Source organism: Cebus imitator, unplaced genomic scaffold (genome assembly GCF_001604975.1).
Source record: "Cebus imitator isolate Cc_AM_T3 unplaced genomic scaffold, Cebus_imitator-1.0 Scaffold148, whole genome shotgun sequence".
In the NCBI taxonomy this organism is placed as follows: domain Eukaryota; kingdom Metazoa; phylum Chordata; class Mammalia; order Primates; family Cebidae; genus Cebus; species Cebus imitator.
In genome coordinates, this window is record NW_016107463.1 from 2,799,320 (window position 1) to 2,818,328 (window position 19,009).

The 19,009-nt window shown below is 34.5% G+C and overlaps 1 protein-coding gene across 13 annotated transcripts in view; it reads left to right on the forward strand.

Moving 5' to 3' along the window:
• LOC108314151 (muscular LMNA interacting protein) overlaps positions 1 to 19,009 on the forward strand; it is a 269,710-nt gene that overhangs the window by 215,847 nt on the left and 34,854 nt on the right. For 12 of the 13 annotated variants that reach the window (XM_017542898.2, XM_017542908.2, XM_017542904.2 and 9 more), the window contains one exon: positions 14,255 to 14,458. In XM_017542898.2, coding sequence (XP_017398387.1) covers positions 14,255 to 14,458 — 204 coding nt within the window. Of the gene's footprint in view, positions 1 to 1,290; positions 1,916 to 14,254; positions 14,459 to 19,009 lie in introns of those variants that run through there. The other variant, XM_037743614.1, reaches the window with a different exon arrangement.

Here is a 19,009-nt window from a genome sequence, read left to right on the forward strand (position 1 = left end):
TTTTCAAAATCTCCTTTGAGATGTCTCGAAATGACATCTGTCAGAGTCTCTTCCCTCTTTTTGTTAAAGGCTTTCTGCCAAGACACACCCAGCAGCCATTTCTAGTCTATGCCTTCCACATGATACTAGCCACAGGAGAACTAGTGAAGTGGTTCATTTCTTCTAGATTTACTTGGCAATCAGTGGAAAAGTTCTCTCTAATCTCTGATTCCCCAGATTTATCAGGAATTATCTTCATCACCACCACTTCCACCCTGGGAGTCAGCTCAGTGCTGACCACGGTGCTTGGGGACCTTGCCTAGTCCTACTGAGGCTTCTGATCTTGCTTTCCTCGGTTCCCTCCATCCTTCTGCCCCCAGTCTAAGCACAGTTCACACATTCTTACTCTGATTAATTATGTCTGTCTTAGAGGTTTGATGTCCTAGGTCCTATGCTTTTGAAACCCCAATTTTATTCTCTCAAAGTATTAACACTGGCATGGGTTTCCAAAATCTGTTTTGAAACCAAAACTCTAAAAACATGACTTTTCCATGGTGTGTATGTGCCACATTTTCTTTATCCAGTTTATCGTTGAGAACACATGGACACAGGGAGGGGAACATCACACACCTGGGCCTGTTAGGGGTGGAGGGATAGGAGAGGGCTAGCAGGGGGTGGGTAGATAGGAGGGATAGCATTAGGAGAAATACCTAATGTAGGTGACAGGGTGGTGGATGCAGCAAACACCATGGCACGTGTATACCAGTGTATCAAATCTGTATGTTCTTCACATGTACCCCAGAACTGAAAGCATAATAGTTTAAAAAGTGGTTAAGACACAAAAACAACCCCCCAAAAAACCATGAATTTTTCTTTTCTTTTTGCAATTCTGCCTAAACATTTAAACCCAGAAACATGAGGATAGAATGAATCGTTAGCTGCCTGGGTTGGCAGAAGGAACACAGGACTATGAGAAAGACACAACTTGAAAACAAAGATGAGCATGTGGTCTCCGCAATGCTGAAGAGTGAGTGCTGTGGTTTTATGCTGAATGGTGTTGCTGCTTCTCTGTCTACTTATCCCCTTTTCCTCTACACTTAATATTCAGGCACTTAACATTTGCGCCAGTCTCTGCAATAGGCCTGGGTGATTCCCCGGGAAATAAAACAGACAATATCCCTGCCTCATGGAGCTTAGATTCTAGTGAGTTCCCAATATTCTGGACCTTGGTCTCTGTCTTTTTCCTCCTATTTGTAAACTTTTCTGGACCCTGTGTACTTCCTCTCTAAAAGCTGTCCACTTTACACTCAGGCTGCACATTCTGTGGCCTCCTTCTGCAACAGAGGTGATATGTCTGGTCCTTGGGTCCTCTGATCATTGAGGAATCCTATTTTGGTGTCTAGTTACTGTAGCTTTTTACTTTCCTACTTCCTGAAAAAGAGGAAACGATGATGATAGAATACAGTGGCAAGAATATGGGCACTTGTGATTTTCAGAAAACAATCAGTCCTTACTGAACTTCAATTTTATCCTGCAAAAATGGGGCTACTAATCACCATTTCTAATGGACCCATACTAATATGCATTTGTGATTTTTTAAAAGTATAATTTTTAAAAATTTTTTCCAATTGTTTTCATCTTTAAGGCAGTATAATTGACAAAAATTGTACATATTTAAGATATAAAACGTGATGATTTGATGTATGTGTATATTACATAATGATTACTATAATCAAATTAATCAACTTAACTATTACCATACTATCTACTCTGTGCATGTATAAGGGATGGGAACACATAAGATCTATTCTCAGCCAATTTCAAGTAAAAAATAAAATATTATTCACTATAGTCACCATGCTATACATTAGCTCTCCAGAACTTATTCCTCTGACGACTGAATGTTTGTACCCTTTAAACACCATTTTTCCTTTTCCCCACATTCTAACCCCTGGTCACCACCATTCTACTCTCTGCTTCTATAATTGTGACTATTTTAGATTCCTCTAAAATGAGATCATGCAATATTTGTCCTTTTGTGACTGGTTTATTTCTCTTCACTGGCATAATATCTTTGGAGTTCATCCATGTTATTAAAAATGGTAGGATTTCTTTCTTTTTAAGGCTGAATAATATTTCATTGTTTAGTACATTTCATTTACCCATTTATCCATCAACAGACACTTATATTGTTTCCATATCTAGTTGTTAAGAATGATACTGCAATGGTTACATGACTATCAAAGGGCTCTGAATGCTTAAATGTTTCCTGTTATCATTTCCTTTAGAATCACTGCAATTTTGGAAGAAAGGGGTTGACTTCCTGTTAAAGGGTCAACTGAATACATTGTCTTCTTTCTCTCTCCCATTATGAGAAATTGTAGAAGTCTCTTTTCTATGTTTTTTTTTTACTTTTTAAATTTTTAATTAAATTTTTAATTTCTCCTTTCTCCTAAACACCACCAGATGGAAAATGAAAGACCAGAATCAAACTGTATGTATAGAAAAACATAAAACTCAGCATTGTAGTCCTCCACTGCTCACTGTGATTGATTATGAAATATTTTACTTTCTTTTCCCTTGAGTGTACCTCCATCAGATACCTCCAGGCTGATCCACGCCATCTGCTCTGTGTAACTTGCTGTCAGACAACCATATAATTTAAGCACTCAGTTACCCAAATTCTATCTTAAAAATTATGTTGTGATTATTAAAACTTTTTTATATAGAGGATTTGAAATAGCTAAGAATACGCTAAATTTTTCATACTTCACAAGTTCAAATTTTCTTGGTTCAAATTGGTATTCAGAATAGATATGTTGCTTTAAATCTATCTGTTCTAAAAATGCATATGGATTCTTCAAAATTTGGGTTTCTAAGCTCGGAGATATGCCATACATTCAAAACCAATTTATATTGGCTTGATCTTACTGAAATGCAGTTAATCAAAATCTCTTATTTCTTAGTATTATGGGGTTTCTGTGATGGTGCCTATAAAGTGCTGACATGTTTTTAGATAAAGGGGGTCGCTCTTTAAGAAAATATTACTACTGTTCATGATTTTATTAACAAGGTGTTGATTTACATTAAAATTGTAGCAAAAATGCCATGGCTCTGATTTTAAATTGTTATAAGTTCTAGAGAGCAAAGGAAAGCTGAAAATAAGTGCTGCATTTAAAAACAAATGTTGCTTTACCAAAAAGGTGGGAAGATGGGAGATAGGACTGAGTTAAAGGCTCCAGTAATTTTACCTGTGGTGCTCCGAGTTCACAAAGGTGTCTTATACTCAGACAGAAAACTTCAGTGTGAAGAAGGGACAGCATGAGTGAAGAGACAGTGGATTTTCACCTTTCACTTCCAAACCACAGGCAAGGAAGTGACTTAAAAATGCCGGGACAGAACAAAAGCATCTCAGATGTTTAGGCTTTAATGAGAAGAGCTCAAAATGCCTTAAAATGTCCTTTGATGTTACAATGGAAACAGCGTTTGAAGTTAAACAGTATGATTTGATGGTTGAGAAGAAAGTAGGCTTTTTCTAGAACACCAAATCCATCAGATATGGCTATAACATTGATTTTCTGATGTGTCTGTCAATTAAACAGAGCTAAATTAATTTATTCACTACATATTTGTCTGCTAATTTTTCTCTAATGAACAAAGATATTACTTGCTTCATAAGTTCCTGTCTTCTTGAAGTTTTGCAGGATATGATAATATCATCAACAAAAAATAATTAATTGTTTTAAGAAATCCGGTTCCTCAGTGATGCCTTTTTTTTTTTGAAAATTAGTTGTATGTATATTTACATTGAAGAGGACAATTCTCAAGTAACTGAAAAGTGGTTTAAAGCATTTTATCAGAAATGACTGTTACCTATGTCATTGACAGAAACATGTCCAAGACAATTTTATGATCACTGTGCATCCCCCAAAAACTGGAACATTAAAAGATTCTTATATTGCATGCTAAAGCAGGATAGTGTGATGTTCATCTTCAAGAATCATTTAGGACAGTGATCTCTAAAATATTAGGTGCCAGTCTCAAGATAATTCACTGGGGTTGACATAGGTCACAGGTTAGACATGATAGAGATTTTATTAGTGTGTTTTGAAACAAATCTCAAAGAGGGGTCACAAACTATGGCCTGTGGGCCAAACCTGGGCTCACTAATGCTTTTATAGATAAAGTATTATTGGAACACAGCCTTGCCCATTTAGGTGATTTTGTCGTTGTGTGAACATCAGAGGGAATTTACACAAATCTGGATGGTATTGCCCACTACACCTAGGTTATGTGGTATAGCCTATTGCTGCAGGCTACAAACCTGTACAGCACATTACTGTACTGAATACTGTAAGCAACTGTAATACAATGGTAACTATTTGCATATGTAAACATATCTGATTATAGACAGGGTACGGTGAAAATACAACATAAAAGATAAAGAAACACCTATATAGTGCACTTACCATGAATGGAAGTTGCTCTGGGTGATCAGTGAACGAATGGTGAGTAAATGTGATGGCCTAGAACATTACTTGTACGTTACTGTAGGCTTTATAAACACTTAGATTGCACTAAATTTATTAATATTTTTTTTTGAGATGTAGTCTTGTTCTGTCACCAGGCAGGAGGGCAGTGGTGCGATCTTGGCTCACTGCGTCCTGGGTAAGCAATTCTCCTGCATCAGCTTCCTGAGCTGGGACTACAGGTGTACGCCATCATACATAATTTTTTGTATTTTAATAGAAATGTTGTTTCACCATATTGTCAAGGCAGGTGTTAAACTACTGATCTCAGGTGATCTGCCCACCTCGGCCTCCCAAAGTGCTGGGATGACAGGTGTGAGCCCCCATGCCTGGTTAATTTTTGTTTTCAATAATAACCTCAACTTACTGCCATTTTTTACTTAATAAATTTTAATTTTTTAAAGTTTTTGAATCTTGTAATAACACAATTTGAAATACAAACACATTGTGCAACTGTACAAAAATATTTTTTCTTTATATCCTTAATCTGTAAGCTTTTTCTCTATTTTAAAATTTTCTGGATTTTTTTTTTCTTTTTAAACTTTTTTTTTTTTTTTTTAAATCAAACACAAATACACACATTAGCCTAGGCAGGGTCAGGGTCACAAGACATCACTCTGCAATAGAAATTTTTCAGCTCCATGTTAATCTTATGAGACCACCAATGCGTATATTGTCTGCTGACCAAAACATCGTTATAGAGTGCATGACTGTATATATCTATTGTTTAAGGCTGCTTTCATGTTACTATATTAGGATTGAGTAATTGTGACAGGTTTGTGGTTTGCAAAGCCTGCAATATTTGCTAACTGGAACTTTACAGAAAGCTTGCCAACTTCGAATATAAAATTATAAAAATTCTAAGCTTTGCTGATTTATGTGGGTTTACATGGATCTCCTTTGTAGGTCTGAGTGCTAGATAGTTACAACTCATATATATTCTAAATGAGATTCCCTGGAAAGATGTCAGGCCTTTCTAACTTGGGATGATGGAAAGTGAGCCCGCAGTTGGCCATTCCTTAAGCGTGTTATATCGTATCGTGCTATATGTGCCCAGTTAGCTAGACATACGAAGTATCATTTTAAACTATTTTTTAACTAAAATAGCCATCTTAACATAATCAAATGACTTCATTAAAACAAACAAACAAACAAACAAACAAAAAACTTCTGCAAAATAATCCAGGTTGACTAAACCACTGCTGATAAGCAACAAGAAATAGCAGAGGTGACACCATATCTATGTCTAGCATAAGCTTGTCGTCAGCCATATATATCATTTTAAACCCTGAAAATCTACTTGCATTTGATAAGAAGTAGGTTATTTTTTTAAATGATTAAAATAATTTAAAACATAGTTTTATATCTGCTTTTATGAATACACCAAGCCTTAAGTTTATATTTTTGCCTTGAGTTTTAACTAGTAATTGCATTATGACATCACACTTGGTAACATATTAACAAAACAGGCATCCAAGGTCATGAAACTGTGCAATTTTCAGTACTGTTTAAAGACATAAGGTACGCAATATTATAATGTGTAAAGTTGGGGCAAAAAAAATGTGTAAAGTTTTACTGAAGTAAATGACGAAATTCTCTTTTCAAGAATTTTAATAGGGAAAAATGAAAAACCTAGTTCAGCTGGGGATACATGTGTTCTTCCTGCTGAAGTATTTATTGTGGAATAATAACAATAGAACGATTAACTGAAATTTATTCCTTTGTAATTAAATGCCATTAGAAAATGCATAGAAAATGCCTTTGAAGATTTGAAAAAGTGAGTAATGAGCCAATTACTCCCAATATGGGAGTTTTATTATGCAGTTGGATCAAAGTATAAATTATAAAATATTCTCAGTTTGTAACATCTGTTTTCTAAATATGAAATATACAGAAAGTGACATTTGAAATATATGAAATATACAGAAAGTGACATTTTTGACTCTTAAGGGAAAATAATAGAAAATGTGTTCTCTAAAGTAAGTGACTTCTTTAGTAAAAGCACCGTTTTATGAGAAAATTGTGAAGGTATAATAGCAATGGACTACATTAAAAAGTGTACTATGAGGTTGCAGTTATATCAACATTTATAGATAACCTATAATGACAAAGGAGATACACACACACACACACACATACACGTAGAGGAGTATTTACAATAATGAAACTCTCTTCATGATAAGGACCATGAAAATCTTTGGCATCATTCAGAGTTTCTCAAGTTACTTCCTGACAAATTATTTTAAAAAGTAACAAACTTCAAGAAGCATTAGCAATATTCATTTTTGAAAGACACGAGTGAGATCTCCTGGTTTAATGCTCTCTCTCTTTGTGACAGCCTAGGCACAGAAAAGTTGACATGGAAAGTGCTATATAGCTGATGATAGTCTTTATTATTTTAGAAGTAAAGCCTAAACCAACTAACATCTCAAACCCTGGTCACAGAGATAATCCCAGGTAGTGTTCTTTCCTGGTATGAACGTGTTGCAAAAACATCTCTTACAGGAAATTCATTTGCCATGGAAATAAATGAAATACAAAAAGAAAAAAAAACTCCAGATTGAATAACAAACAAAATTAATCTTTAACTTGATACCTTTAAAACAAAGTGTAGTGGACAGTTAAAAAATGACAGAGTATTCCAGGTACCTACCACAAATTAAAAAAAAAAAAAGAGAGAGATTATAATCTGCAAAATGGGCAGATTGAATTCAGGCTAAAATTTCCTTAAGTAAGACACATAAGATCTCCTTATAATGTTAAAAGATGGCATTTACAAGGAAAATGCAGTCATTAGAATATCAAAACATCAAAAGAAAACAACTTTCATAAGGCAAAAGCAGGAGATAAGATTTGAAAAAAGTGAAAATATATTATTGGTAAAATACTTTGTTAACTCATTTTTCAGTTTATCATAGATTAAATGAAAAAAGTAGGTAAAAGTAGATCATCTCAAGTAAATCTAATTTGCATATATTCCGACTCCATCCTGCAAACAAAGCAAAGTAAAACAAAATACTATTCTTTTTATATCTGTGGAACTCTCACAAAAAGTGACTATACATTAGGCTAAAATAGAAAACCTACTAATTGCCAAGGTAAAAATGATATACACAAGTTTATCTGATCACAAAAAAATTATAAATTAATAACAAAGTTAGAAAACAAATTTTCTGACATCTGTAAATTGAGAATTTTGCTTTTTCATGAAACTGATCAAAGAGGAAATTCAGAATAACATTTCTGTGTTTTCCTTCTTTTTTCTTCAGCTTTATCGAGGTATAATTATTAAAAATTGTGTATATTTTAGGTAAAAAACTTGATGTTTTGATAGATTTATATTGTGAAATGATCACCACAATCAAGGTAGCATATTTATCACCTCACACAGTTACCATTATTATTACTATTATTGTTGTGATAAGAACATTTAGGATCTGCCCTCTTAGCCACTAAGTATACAGTACACTACTGTTAGTTATATTAATATTGTTATACATTAGATCTCCAGAAGTTATTCATCTTTGGTAACTGATACTTTATATGCTTTGACTAACACTGACTCATTTTTCCCTGCCCCTCTGCCCCTGATAATCACTATTTTACTCTCTGCCTTCTATGAGTTTGACTGTTTTGGATTTCACGTGTAAGTGAGGTAATGCACTATATGTCTTTCTGTGTCTGGTTTATTTAACTTAGCACAATTAACCTCCAGGTTAATTTATGTTGCCACAAATTGCAGGATTTCCTTGTTGTTTAAGACTGATGAATATTCCATCGTGTGTATTTATATATTATACCACATTTCCTTTATCCACTTACCTATCAGTACACATCTAGGTTATGTCCATCTCTTGGCTATAGTTCTGCAGTGTACATGAAAGTACAGCTATCTCTTCAAGATACTGATACTGATTTAATTTTGTTTGGCTATATACCCAGGAGTGGGATTGCTGGATTTTATGGTAGCCATATTTTAAATTTTGGGGGAAGCTTAATACTGTTTTCCTTGCTGACTTACCAATTAACATTCCCACCAACAGTGTACAAGTGTTCTCTTTTTTCTACATTCTGATCAATACTCATTCCAATTGACAATAGTCATTCTAACAGGTGTGATATAATATCTCATTGTAATTTTGATTTGCATTTTCCTGATGATTAGTGATGTTGAGCAACCTTTCATATACCTGTTGGTCTTCTCATATGCTCATTGGCCATACCTTCTTTTGAAAAATGTCTATTCTGGTCTCTTGCCCATTTTTTAATTGAGTTATTTTGCTTTCTGGTATTGAGTTGTATGAGGTTTTCTAAAATATATATCTTTTGAATGTTAATCTCTTAAACATACAGTTTGCAGATATTTTCTTCCTATATTCTTCAGGTTGCCTTTTTACACTGTTGAATGTTTCCTTTGCTATACACAGATTTTTTTAAGTTTGTTGTAATCCCACTTACCTATTTTTGCTTTTGGTGTCTGTGCCAAAAGCAAAACAAACAAGAACATTACCCACAACAATGTCAATAAGAAGCTTTTTTATTCCTTGCTTCAGGAGTTATACAGTTTTGGGTCTTATGTTTATGTTTTTAATCCATTTTTAGTTGATTTTTGTATATATTGTATGAAATAAGGATCCAGTTTCATTCTTCTGCATGTGGATATACAGTTTTCACTGCACCATTTATTGAGAAGACTATGGGTAGATTTATTTTTGTTCCATTGGTCTATAGTCTGCTTCTATGACAGTGCCATACTGTTTTGATTATTGTGGTTTTGTAATATATTTTGAAATCACAAAATGTGATCCTCTCAAAAAAGAGTGTTTGAAAACTGTCTTTGGATTCACTAGATTGAGAGTATTTTTAATATTGTCTTTTTGGTTTGCATATGTCTTCCGATCTTTCTAAAGTAAGCTTATATTACCTTGTAATTATACTAAAACAAAGTCTTTTAAAATAATAAAAAAGAGATCAAACTTGAAAAAATAGAAAATAAAATTTCTATCTGGAAAAGAAAGCTAATGAAATTGTTTTTCAAATTATTGTCTATTAGAACTTGTAAGATATAGTTAAAATAGTCCTTGAAAGGAAATGTATAATGCAAAAATGCTTAATAAATATGTAAAAAGAGTAATAAATGTCAACCAAGTAAGCATTCAATTTGGAAAATTTAAAAACATAAATAAAACAATTATTTAGGGGAAACGTTATTTAAGGAGAAAATCCTTATTCTTTGCATAAGAAAATAAAAGAAAAGGAGTTTATAGGATTAGGAAAAGATAAATAACTAGAGAGAAAAACAGTTGTAGAACTCATAAATATAATAAAATATATTCCTTGAAAAAAGTGTAAAATAGCAAACTATTAGCTAAACAGATCAATAAAAAGGGAGAAAATATAAAATACAAAATAAGAAATAAACATGAAAATAACAATATAGAGGACACAAAATATGACACTGCTTCTCTCACCCTTATGCAAGTGAATTTGGAATCCACAGGAAATTAATACTTTATAGCAAAAATACAGTTTTCCTGGAAAAATTTACTCCAGTAAACCAATTGCCAGAAGAAAAACTGAAAAAAAAAAAAAAGTGAAAAGTTACCCCCAAAAAGCTCCAGGTCACAAATAGATTCACGGGGAAGGTCACAAATAGATTAATGGGGGAAATTCTAACAATCTTTTAAGGAATAAACACAGTTATGTATTGTTTAATGATGGGAATACACTCTAAGAAATTCATCCTTAGGGGAATTCTCATTATTATTATTTGATTTTATGCTTCCTTAAGTTATTGGGGTACAAGTGGTATTTGGTTACATAAGTAAGTTCTTTAGTGGTGATTTGTGAGATCCGGGTGCCCCCATCACCTGAGCAGTATGCACTACACCATATTGTTGTCTTTTATCCCTCAATCCCCTTGCAGTCTTGCCCCCAAGTCCCCACAGTCCATTGTATCATTCTTATGCCTTTGCGTCCCCATACCTTAGCTTCCACATATCAGTGAGAACATACAATGTTTGATTTTCCATTCCTGAGTTACTTCACTTAGAATAATAGTCTCCAATGTCATCCAGATCATTGCAAATGCTGTCACTTCATTCCTTTTTATGACTGAGTGGTATTCCATCATATATAATGTATATATACCACAGTTTCTTTATCCGCTCATTGATTGATGGACATTTGAGTTGGTTTCACGATTTTGCAGTTGTGAATCTTGCTGATATAAACATGCATGTGCAAGTATCTTTTTTGAAAAATCACTTTTTTTCCTCGGGGTAGATACCCAGTAATAGGATTGCTGGATCAAATGGTAGTTTTACTTTTACCTCTTTAAGGAATCTTCACACTGTTTTGCATAGTGGTTGTACTAGTTAGGGCATTTCTTTTGTGTGCAAACATCATAGACTGTACCTTACACAAACCTAGATGGTATACCCTACTACACACCTAGGCTATAGGGTATAGTATAACCTATTGCTCCTAGACTGCAAACCTGTACGGCACAGTGCTGTACTGAATACTGTAGGCAACTGTCACACAATGGTATTTCTGTATCTAAGCATATCTAAACATAGAAAAGATTCAGTAAAAATGTGGTATAATTTCATGGGACCACCAATGTATGCAGTTCATTGTTTCATTATGCAGTGCATGACTGCAACTCTGTCAGCAGACAGTTATAGACTATAGTAATGCAAGGATATCTTCTAAATTATTTTATGTAGCAAGTGTCACATTGTTATAAAACCCAACAGAAGTTGCACAAACAGGAAACCTCAGCCCAAACTCAGTTATAAATATTAATGGAGATATCTCAGTTTTATAGGAAACAGAACTCAGTGGAACATTAAAGAATGCTGTGTCCTTACTAAATGGGATTTAATGCAAGGGGAAAATAATGTAATTATCTTCTTAGACTTTAAGTGCCATCTTTATTAAACAAAACAAAACTCTTAAGGACTTTCAGTAAGGGATGGTGGATTGAACAATACCTCGAAATATGTTCCTTCCCAATTTTCCCTTAAAATTATTGTAAAGCTGTATTTTAAAGATATAATCTACAAGTATGGGAAGTAAGAAGACGAGACACAGCAATAACATTTTAAAGTCAGAAAAATATCCTGATGAGGAAAAACTGATATAGTGACCCAAGAAAGCTAAATCCTAGGCCGGCCAGGGAGAAAGCCAAGTATCGATTCCATTTCTATCTTAGAGCTCTCAGAAGGCTTAGGATTTGAAGGTCCTTGATACCTCTGAAGGGAAGGTAAAGAAATAGTAGCTTAAAAAAGGAAGGTAAGATAAAAGCTACTGAAGAAGTACCCAGGATTGTGCTAAAGAGAATCACAGGATAATAATTTCTACAAACATAGAAGGCAACTAGCACAGATTGAAACATACATATGAAGGTTGTTACCACCAACAATCCTTTCTCCTTTGTTTTGTATTACCAACTGATAATACTCAAGTTGAGCTTGGCCAAAGTTCTCAGCTCTCTTCTGCCAGTCCAAGTACTGATAAGATTCTGCTCTCCCTCCCTGCCCAGCTGCCTGGATAAAGTGAGGACAACACCTGATCCTACAGAAGCATTCAAGTTTGACTTACTCCTAAAAGCTGGAGATTGGTAAAAGTGAACTTAGAAGAACAAAACACAGAGTAGCACACTCTCTGCAAACATTTTTCTCCTCATTGGATAGAACTTAATTCCTCCAGATAACTGCATTTGGTGAACCTGTTGCTGCCCATGGATCACCCTGACAACCTGAGCATTGATTTTTACACCCTCCAAGAAAAAAACTGAAGGCTGAATATAAACCAGAGACTGTTCAGACCACCTTGTCCTAAGCACCTTCAACTGTCAATTACAACACTGTCCTTTTCTCACATAGCTAGTCTTGTGTTTGCTGCTCAGTTGTCATGTTAATCACTTTCACACTGATTAATAATTCATATAATTACCTGGTAAAACAATGAAGTGTTTGATTTAGAAATAAAATTATAAGTCAGAATCGTCTTAAATGGATAAGTACTGCATGTGTTCCATTAAAGGTACCCATTGACATGGCTTTCATTTAACAATGTTAGAGCCATTAACCAATTAAATTAGACAAAAGGAAGAAATGAAAACTATAGTAACTGGCAAAGAGGAGATAAGTTTATCACTGTGTTAGGTGATTTGATTTTTTTGGTAGTAGACCCGGAAAGTCTAAGAGAGTCAACTGAACAACAATTACAATCAGTAAGATAACTCAGTAACCTGTCTTGGTAGAAAATAAATAGCTTTCATGTACTGATAAAGAAAAATTCCAAAATAGTCAAATAAAAAAAATCAAACAAATAAGACACAGAATACTGTAAAGAGGATGTTATCTTTTCAATTTTTTGCATTTAAATTTTTTTTCTTCAACTTTTAAGTTCCAGGCTGCATGTGCAGGATGTCTAGGTTTGATACACAGGTAAACATATGCCTCATGGTAGTTTACTGCACTGATCAACCCATCACCTAGGTATTAGGTCCAGCATCCATTAGCTATTCTTCCTGATGCTCTCCCTCCTCCCACAACCCCCGACAAGCCCCAGTGGTTGTTGTTCCCTGACCATATGCCATGTGTTCTTATTTTTCATCTCCCACTTATAAGGGAGAACATGTGATGTTTAGTTTTTCTCTTCCTGCATTAGTTTTCTGAGGATAATGGCTTGCAGCTCCATTCATGTCTCTGCAAAGAACATGATCTTTTTCCTTTATATGGCCACATAGTATTCCATGGTGTATATGCACCACATTTTCTTTATCTAGTCTATCATTGATGGGCATTTGGATTGATTCCATGTCTTTGCTAGATGCTGTATTTTTAAAATAATAAACGTATGCATGTGCTGTGTGTGTAAAATAAAATACATATTTGTATTTGCTTGATTTGTAGAAGACGTATACCTGTATGTAGGCCTTTTTTGCAACTTTTCTTTGTAGCCTCAAGACTTCTTACTTTTTTGATTTCCTTGCTCCATTCACATAATTCGTGGCCTCATGCTGTGGCTCCTCCTTCCTCAAAGTCATTCATCCTTTTTCCATGTTAAAGACCCACTCTAGTTAAGGCCTCATAACCTCCCCTCTTTGCAGTTGAACTCTTTTGTTTGTTACACCACCAGTTTTTCTCTAAAACAACATATTGCCTAGAACTGAAGACCTCATTCATTCTTTCCAGACTCGCCTCTCCCTGCTTCCTTATCCATGACAAACTCAGCTCTGAAACTTACTCTGTCATGAACTACCTTGTACTTCTGCCTCTCCGCTCATAGGTTAATACTCTCCACAGTACCCTGCTCTTGACTTCCTGATTTCTTCCAGACCAGATCACAAGCATCTTTAATTTCCATAACTACCTACCTCCTCCATGAAGACGTTTCTAACCCTAGCCTACTTCCTTTGGATATATTCTCTTATTCCCTACACATATCTCCTCTTAATACTTTCAAAAATAAACCTGGTGCCCATCAGGAGACATTCTGCAGGCACTTGTTTTGTTCCACAGAAGAGGCTGGAGTGGGGGACTGAAAGGAATTTTTGAAAGAGATACACAATACACACTGAAAGCAGGTGTCTCATAAGGGACACTTCCTAGTGAGAAGAGGCTTTCTTCTTACTGGTAAGAGATTCTGACCTATGTCTATCACAGACCTAATTCCAAGGGTGCTTGACTTTTTTACACTAACATCCTCTTATGCCTTTCTTCTTCCCCCAGGGTATGACAGTCCTTCCCAAGCCTGTCTCGCTCCATCCTTTATATCAGACTAAACTCTATCCTCCTGCTAAGTCCCTGCTGCATCCACAGACCCTCTCACATGGTGACTGTATTGCCCCAGGACCTTTCAGTCATCTGTCCTTCTCCATGAGTGATGAACAGGAGGATTCTCACACCCTCCTCAGTCACAACGCATGCAACAAGGTGAGAACTCCCCAAAATGGGAATTGTTCTGTGCTGTGATCCTTCATTACGCTTGACTTTTAAAACTTAAATGTGGAGGAAACTTATATGTTAGGAATATTTAAATATTAAATATTTGAATGTATTAAGAATATTAAGTATTTGTGTGAAAGCACATTATCTTAAAAGCAGATAAAACAGATAATTGACCTTGGGAAATAATAAAAATTTATTTTTTTTTCCAAAGTAATTCCCTGATCTGTGTCCTGTATTGTTTCATGTTCTTCCCTATGGGGGAAATTCCAACACATTTTTCAAAATCTCACAAAATGCCCTTAATTTATATTCTAGTCTTCGTTCAGTGTTCAGTGTTCCTAAAAAGCTTCTTTAAATTGCAGTGTCTTGATGAGGAGGCACTTAGAATTACAGTCAATGGGCAAAAAAAAAAAAAAAAAAAAAAGACTTAAAATTACTGTGGGTATCTGCAAAATAATATTCACATTTTACTTTAAAATGTACCTATGCACTTCAATGTGTATAGTAATGTAATGTGTAAAAAACAATGAAGTGTTTTGCACCTGAAGTGTGTGTGTGTGTGTCTTTCTGTCTGTCTGTCTATGTATAATATAAAACAAGTAAAAATATTTATAGTTGACTTTGGAATTCAATCATAAATGTTTTCTAGGAACAAGCAGTTAAAATAAACTACATGGAGCTTACATATAAATTGCCTTTGCTCTTTGGTGTATTACCATAAGGGCATCTGACTAGTACAGATGCTCAGACCCTGAAAATTTCCTAAAATAATTTACTGGTTACACTTTAATTAAATCTTTTTGTAAAATTCAAAATCCTGTTTCAAAGCATTTATTCTACAAGTAATCTATCCAATTAAATATATCTCTATACTTAGAAATCAATCAAGATTATCTTTCAGAATATAGCTGGATAATAGCCCTTAGAGCCTGAGACCTTTTTTAAAGGAAAAAAATGTTAATAAACCTTGTCTAAATGCAAACAATCACCTAAAAAGCAAACACTATTATATAAGGAAAAATAGGTTTTTAAATGTAATAGCTTCTATAACAACTAATGATCAATTTTGAATTAAATTTCAAAATATCAATTTTTTTTTGCCAATAAATGTTTTAGGGAAACATCCAATATGACATTTTTCTGACCTTTGTTTGTGTCCCACTCTTGTTCTAGAAAATAAGTATATGAGATAAAGCATGTTTTAAAAATGATTTTATATTATTTGAAATTCTTTCTGATTTAATATTTGCCAAGAGCCACGAAATCCATTTAGTTGAGTTAATAATTATGATAATAATGTTACCATTTTCTTATAAATTGTCATCTATATTAAGGTTATGATGTATAGATATCAATTACATGATATAGCTCATTTTTTGATATATTAATGGTGTTTTCTGGATTGTTCAGCAAGGGTAGACTCTATTTTATCCATATTTCAGCCTTTGCTTTGTCAGACTGAGAACAAAAGCTGTGTGAAATTGGAAATCTATTTTCAGTCCATGCAATCCTCATAATAGATTTTGTCTTTCTGAGTGTGAGATTTAGTGATAGTGAATAAAGAACAATTCATAACCAAAATAATAATAGTAATAATAATAAGATGGTAATACCACATTTTAAATGTTTCCATTCAATTGCTTAGTCTTGAATCTGTATTGCTTTATTAAAGTATATGTGAGTTACCAATTTGATATCTATGTTGGATCAATAGCATACTAATTTATCAGGATTTTTTCTTTTTACTTGAAATAACTTGATGCCTTTAATTGTAAGACACAATCTATTATCTAAATTAACTTTTCTCCAATACCCTAACATCATTCCCAAGTCTGACTTTACAGCTTTGCCTACTGGCTTATCTCCAAACTGAAATCTTCCCATCCTTCCCTCTGGAGAACATGCTGAACTTGTCTTACCAATCTTTACAGTTCCTCTTCAACTGGGCTACAGAAGGCGTTCAACAGGTTTTATTCTTCTTTTGCTGAGTCTGCAGTGAGGATTCTTCTAAATTTTCATCAAACTTCTCATGTCCTAAATCTTCACCCTAATCCCTCCTTCACTTTTTTACTATCAAGATGGAAGTTTATAACTGGGTACATCATATCTTATAAAGATGCTCAAGTACTTTCTTTTCATCCCGGAAGAAAACAGTAAAAAAACAGTAAAACTGCCTTCTTTACTTCCTTGCAGCCTCATGAATAAATTCATTCCTATTACTTTCTTTTCTCTCTCTCTTTTTTTTTAAAGTTATACTTTAAGTTCTGGGATACATGTGCAGAATGTGCAGGTTTGTTACATAGACACGTGCCGTGGCGGTTTGCTGCACCCATCAACCTGTCATCTATATTAGCTGTTTCTCCTAGTGCTGTCCTGCCCAGCCCCCTACCTCCTGACAGGCCCTAGTGTATGATGTTCCTCTCCTTGTGTCCATGTGTTTTCACTGTTCAACTCACACTTATGAGTGAGAATATGCAGTGTTTGGTTTTCTGTTCCTGTGTTAGTTTTCTGAGAATGATGGTTTCCAGATTTATCTATGTCCCTGCAAAGGACATGAACTCATTCTTTTTACGGCTGCATAATATTCCATGGTGTATATGTGCCATATTTTCTTTATCCAGTCTGTCATTGATGGGCATTTGGGTTGGTTCCAAGTCTTTGCTATTGTGAACAGTGCCACAATAAACATATATGTGCGTGTGTCTTTATAGTATAATGCTTTATAATCCTTTGGGTATATATCAAGTTATGGGATTGCTGGGTCAAATGTTCTAGATCCTTCAGGAATCGCCACACTGTCTTCCACAATGGTTGAACTAATTTACACTCCCAACAGCAGTGTAAATGTGTTTCTATTTCTCCACATCCTCTCCAGCCTCTGTTGTTTCCTAACTTTTTAATTATCACCATTCTAACTGGCATGAGATGATATCTCATTGTGATATTGATTTGCATTTATCTAATGACCAGTGATGATTAGCTTTTTCTCATATGTTTCTGGCTGCATAAGTGTCTTCTTTTGAGAAATGTCTGTTCAGATCCTTCACCCACTTTTTCATGTTTTTTTTTCTTGTACATTTGTTTAAGTTCCTTGTAGATTTTGGATATTAGCCCTTTCTCTGATGAATATATTGCAAAAATTCTTTAATCCTTGAAAGTGAGATAGCCCAGTGGGTAAGAGGATGATACTAGTCTCTTTGTCTGAGTTTATTTCTTGACCCAACCCTTTTTAGGTGGTCATGTTGGGCAAGTCATTTAGCCTCTGAATGCCTCCATTTACTCATTTTTAAAATGAAAATGATAATAGTACCTCCCTTTTTAGAATATTATGAAAATAAAATGGACAAATAGGTGTAAAAGTGCCTGAAGATAACAAAAACATATACAAGTAAGATCTTATTATCACTAAGCTGTCTGGAATTGTCATTCCTTCTCCTCTCCTAAATCTTCTTCCCTTCTTTCTCCATTGAATGCCTCCCCTTTATATGCAGAAGCCTTAAAAACAAAATAAAACAATACTAAAGGAGCACTTCATCCTTTTCCTTGATGATGCTGCAAATCTATCAGTTTCAAAATTTTCTTTCTCTCAAAGTGGTCAGTAGCCACTGTCTCCATTCCCTTTCTATAAACTCACTTTTCAGCGCATTTTTGAAAGCTTCTGACTTTCACCTCTACCACTCTAAGGGTAAACTGGTTGTCAGCAATTCAGCCAAATTTCCTTAGCCCTCTCTCTCTTTTATTCTTCTGTACCAATTGACTCAGTTGATCATTTCCTCTTGCATTTCTCTTACTCTGCTCTTGGGATAATATGTACATTCTAACTCCCTGACTGCTCCTTCTTTGCTTTCTTTGTGGACACTTCTTGCTTCTCTACCTCATCTTTCTAATTGCCTCACTTCAGCTATTCACCCACTCACAGGCCTTAGTGATTATCTTCATACTGATAAGTCTCAAATTCACACTTCCCTTTCTGCTTCTCCACTGAGATTCAGTTTCATATCTGTAGCTGCTTGCTCATCATTTCCCCGAGGATGTTATGTTGTCACCTCAAACACATCAAAGTAGCTCTGCACTGGTTTTCCTACTTCCGTCATTAAAACCTCAATTCTCAGTCCCCAAACTCAAAACTTGATTCATCTGTTATGCTTTATATTTTTTCTGCTTTGTCCTTATATTGAATCATTCACCAAGTAGAATTCATACTTGTATTTTCTCACACTAGTCTTTATTATTCTTATTTTACTTTACTTAAACTGATTTTCCTATTTTTCTCTAGGCATGCTTTGGGAATGCCTTACTGTTCTACTTGTTCATTTATTTTCCCATATAAACTCTTCTATGTTCGCCTTACTTACACAAACCATTCTCGTACTTTAAGACCGTGTTAAATTATTCCTCTTCTTCTGTGACATTTCTCCATGCATCAATACTCAAAGTGACTATTTTTCTCCTTTTAATTTCTTTTTTTTTTTTTACAAAATATTAATTTTTATGTAGTACTGGTTTGAAGTTCTTGATTTTCTTTTTCTTTTTTTT